Source organism: Epinephelus moara, chromosome 20, assembly GCF_006386435.1.
Source record: "Epinephelus moara isolate mb chromosome 20, YSFRI_EMoa_1.0, whole genome shotgun sequence".
In the NCBI taxonomy this organism is placed as follows: Eukaryota; Metazoa; Chordata; class Actinopteri; order Perciformes; family Serranidae; genus Epinephelus; species Epinephelus moara.
In genome coordinates this window covers 13,809,794-13,814,127 of record NC_065525.1, presented here as the reverse complement: position 1 = coordinate 13,814,127, position 4,334 = coordinate 13,809,794, and the positions used below count along the sequence as shown (strand labels likewise).

Here is a 4,334-nt window from a genome sequence, read left to right as displayed (position 1 = left end):
AGAGTGGCCTTTTATTGTGGCCAGCCTAAGGCACACCTGTGCAATAATCATGCTGTCTAATCAGCATCTTGATATGCCACACCTGTGAGGTGGGATGGATTATCTTGGCAAAGGAGAAGTGCTCACTAACACAGATTTAGACAGATTTGTGAACAATATTTGTGAGGAAAATGGTCTTTTGTGTGTATAGAAAATGTTTTAGATCTTTGAGTTCAGCTCATGAAAAATGGGAGCAAAAACAAAAGTGTTGCGTTTATATTTTTGTTCAGTGTACATGTATCTTTTCATCGAACTCACAGCAACAAAGCAAATACGTGTATTTTCTAAAATATCAAACTACTTCTTGATATCTACACATGCTAACACTTCAATATATAAATGTGTCCACAGCTCCTTCCATTAGAGATCAAATGGCCATTCAGTAAACACACAATTTGCAGAACAGCATTGTGGGAATTTTCAGTAACGGCTTTATTAAATTAGTGCAAAAGACAGACGTAACTCATTCAAAATGTCATCTTTTTCTTTAAGGTGGTCCTCCACACAAACCCACACACGCTACGTTTTTTTTGATGAGCGCAAGAGAAAAAAAAGCGAGACTATCCACCAAAACCACAGCCTTTGTTTTCTTCTTACACATCTTCTTGTGACTTGTAATGACAGAAGGAGAGAGAACAGGAGGGGGGCAGAATTGACGGGAGACAAACTCGAACCTAAACACATGGCAGCCATCAAAACAAGACTCCTGATTCTGCAATTAATCACAGATTTCAAAATTATAAAAAAACATAACAAAAAAAAGATGTTACAATAAAATAGTCAACACATCAATAGCATTAGAAATAGTGCCTAAAATTCACAGAAAAAAGGTTTCCTCTTTTTTATTTACGCACTGTGTGGTTGACAAAAGAACTTGCAATCAAAGTACATAAGTTAATCAATACTGTATATTTATACAATGGTAAAAAATAAAATATTTATATAATAGTACTTTTTTTTTTAAGGTTTACACCGTTACTATAAAGATATACTGTTTTCCACTCCATGACAACTAATGCAATAAAAACAGAAGCAAATCGAAGAAACGACTCCAGAGAGTTTCCGACTTTGAAGGCTTATGGCTACCACCTTGTCCTAAAAGACCACAACCACTGCAGACAAAGAAACAGGCTTTGTTCTCTCCGCTTAAAGAGGGAAACAAGATCAAACACAGTCTGTGACGAGAAAAGAAAGGAACACATCAAAAAGTCAATGCTCTTCCCCCAACCAGGACAGTAGCTCAGCCTTCGCAGTGTTCCCTGGCCCGCCGAGACAGAGAGAGGTCGATAGATAGACGGGGGAGATGGGGAAGGAGAGGCAGATAGATAGTGGGATGACGCATATGCACGGTGAGGGTGTGGGAAGGAAGGATGGAGCGGGGGGGGGGGGGGACAGAGCAATAGAGGTAGCTATGAGAGAAAAAAAGAGGGAAGGAGGAGAAAAAGGAATACTGGAATGGAACGAGAGGTTTCAGATGAACTGTGGGAAAAAACCAGAGGTTTAAAGTGAGGTCCAATACGAAATTGATTTATAGCTTTTGTTTTGTTACAATATCAATATACATGTTGTTTCAAGTATCTCCTACGGATGTGGCGTATTGCCATGAACGCTGCTAACACCCAATGTTTGTCTGCCAGTGTAATGGTGCGCTGCCAAAATGAAATACAATGAAAACTGTAAAAAGAGAAATTGAATCATCAATGGTGGAGAAAGCGCACAAGGGAGAGGAAAGATGGAGAGAAAGAACGTCAAACAGAGTCAGGAAAACATGAGAAGATGAGATGAGAGGAAACCGAAGTATGGAAGGACATATGCTTCAAGGAAAGTAAAGATGAAGCGAAGGAGACGAAGGCGGCAAGAGGATAAGTGAGAGATTTAAAGAAAAAAACCCCAAAAAACTCAGACTGGTGTTGTACAGCAGTTGTGCCAGTGGGGATTGTGTGTATTTTCTTGTTTGATTTGTCGTGGTGAGAAGACTTCTTCTCGCTTCTTCATCTTCTTTTTCGTCTTCTTCTTCTTCTCTCCTAAGCCTGGGTTGCGTGGGGGAGATAAGTCGTTGCTTTTCAGTGTTGCAAAAAGGACTACGGGAGGTTTCAGCAGAATCTACAGGCCTGGAGGGAGAGGAGATGAAAGGAGAGGAGAAGACAGAAGAGGGAAGGGGATGAAACGAAAAAAGAGGAGGGGAGGAATGTGTGGGAAAGGAAGGAGAAGAAGAGGAGATACTGTAAAGTAAAGGTCATCACTGAATCTGATCAATTGCAATCAATTACACAGGACAGGTGATGGTGTTGCATCATTAAAGATTCAGTACGGACAGAACAAAGAAGTTATAATTGTTCACTCTTAGTCCACCTTCAGGCTGTAGCAACCAAGTAATTGGCTTTAATGTGAAAGTCCACCCTGAAACTGTGTCAGCGTGTAGCTACCTCAACATCCTGGACAGTTCAATCAATATGGCTGAACACAAGCAACTCTCTCCAAACTTAAGAGAGTAGAGCAGTGAACTGAGCTTTTGATTTATCATGCCATCAAGAGACACTTTCTGGAGTGGCTACAGTGAAGATTAATTGGCTACTGACGTGTACTGGTAGAATACTTAACTTTTTACTTCAGAATGAGTGCAGTTTATGGTGCTGAGGACAGCTTAAAAGCACAAAATATGGCCATGTGTTCAACAAATGAGCTCATATTGAACTCGCCACTTGTTTCCGCAGGGAGAATCTGTTTCAATTCATGCAGCATGATCTTTTACAAGAACCTATGAGCTTTAAAACATCACAGAACATATGTTAATTTGGACTGATGCTGTGTTTTCCCCCGGTGATGCAGCGTTTTGAATAAAAAAAGCGCAGGGTAGGGTATGTTCTCTGGTAATGAGACAGTTTGTCTCATCAGTCTGGTAGAATTGCTTACAATGAGCTGATTCGAAATTTGGTGCAAACACAAATGCAGTTACGTAAATACACACAGCAGGCTTGTGTACTCACACACACAGACACTGCGGTATGAAATGTGAGAGTTTATTGATTGCCTCTCTGCCAGCCATCTCCTCCAAGTCTGCTCCCTATTTCTGACATGTTTGGAGACGCCTGAGCATTCGACAGAAACCCTTCTCGCTGCTCGCCATTTTTCTCATTCTTCATCCTCTTTTTTTTTTCCTTTCCCTGTCTCCTTTTTTATCTGTTTTCTGATATGACCGGATTGGATGGGGCACCCTGGGCTTCTACAATGTCCTTAAACTCCACTTTAGGACAAAGTAGGAGTCAAGCAGTCAAACTAAATTAAAAACTATTGAAACGGTTACACACGCAGGTTTAGTTGCTGCCATACTGTTCACTGCAAGTTCAAGACAAGGTCACTTTGCTTCTACTAAATTCAAATTGCACCATGGATATGAGCACTTCACTACATTTACTACATACTTCACAAGCGCACTTTGGAGAGGAAGAGGGAAACTCAGGTCATAGTGACCTTTTGCTCTTCTGATAACCACAATGCACAAATTCTCTGCAAATTAATTTCTCTATTGAGCATTCCATAAAATATGTATATGTTAATATAATTATTGTAGCAACACAATTCTTAGTTTTCAATGTTAATACCACCCCCAGAGCTGGTAAATATGCATCGACTGCTGTACAGTATTAAAGCTACAGTTGGTAATAAGCCACTAATCGATGCATTTTGGATGGTTGTGAGGCAACAAAACACATGCTGTATGCAGCAGATGTAGTAGATGGTTGCACCAGCATCGTGTACTAAATGATAAAGGATTGCATCTCACAAACTAACTCTTACAAAGAGAATATTGTTGCTAAATATTTCCACATATGAACTTCCAGGTGTAACTGTTATGAACGTACTGTAAAACTTCAATTCAATGCCGAGTCCCTTTTACTAGCCTTGTGTGGCTCCACATTTTGACAAATAAAGGCCTGTCTCAATTAGAGGCCTGGTCTGGTTGCCAAGCAGTTCATTTTTATAGAAGTTCTTTGGATGTATAAAAGTGGGTTGTTGACTTCCTCAAATTATGTGTACATTCCAATATCTAATCTTCCCCAGTATCTAATCTTCCCTTTCTTTCAAAGATCCTTGAGAAAGTAGTCACAGACCAGCTGTGTGATTTTCTCCATGATAATAATTTATTTGAGGAATTTCAGTCAGGATTTAGAGTGCATCATAGCACTGAGACAGCACTAGTTAAAATTACAAATGACCTTCTGATTGCTTCAGACAAAGGACTCGTCTCTGTACTTGTTTTATTAGATCTTAGTGCGGCGTTTGACACAATTGAC

The 4,334-nt window shown here is 39.9% G+C and overlaps 1 protein-coding gene across 1 annotated transcript in view; it reads right to left on the bottom strand.

Annotated features, from left to right (window-relative positions):
* Positions 1 to 474: 474 nt before the first annotated feature.
* cdh13 (cadherin 13, H-cadherin (heart)) overlaps positions 475 to 4,334 on the bottom strand; it is a 456,544-nt gene continuing 452,684 nt past the window's right edge. Inside the window, exon 15 of the mRNA XM_050074237.1 lies at positions 475 to 2,150. Coding sequence (XP_049930194.1) covers positions 2,143 to 2,150 — 8 coding nt within the window. The 3' untranslated portion in view covers positions 475 to 2,142. The remainder of the gene's footprint in view (positions 2,151 to 4,334) is intronic.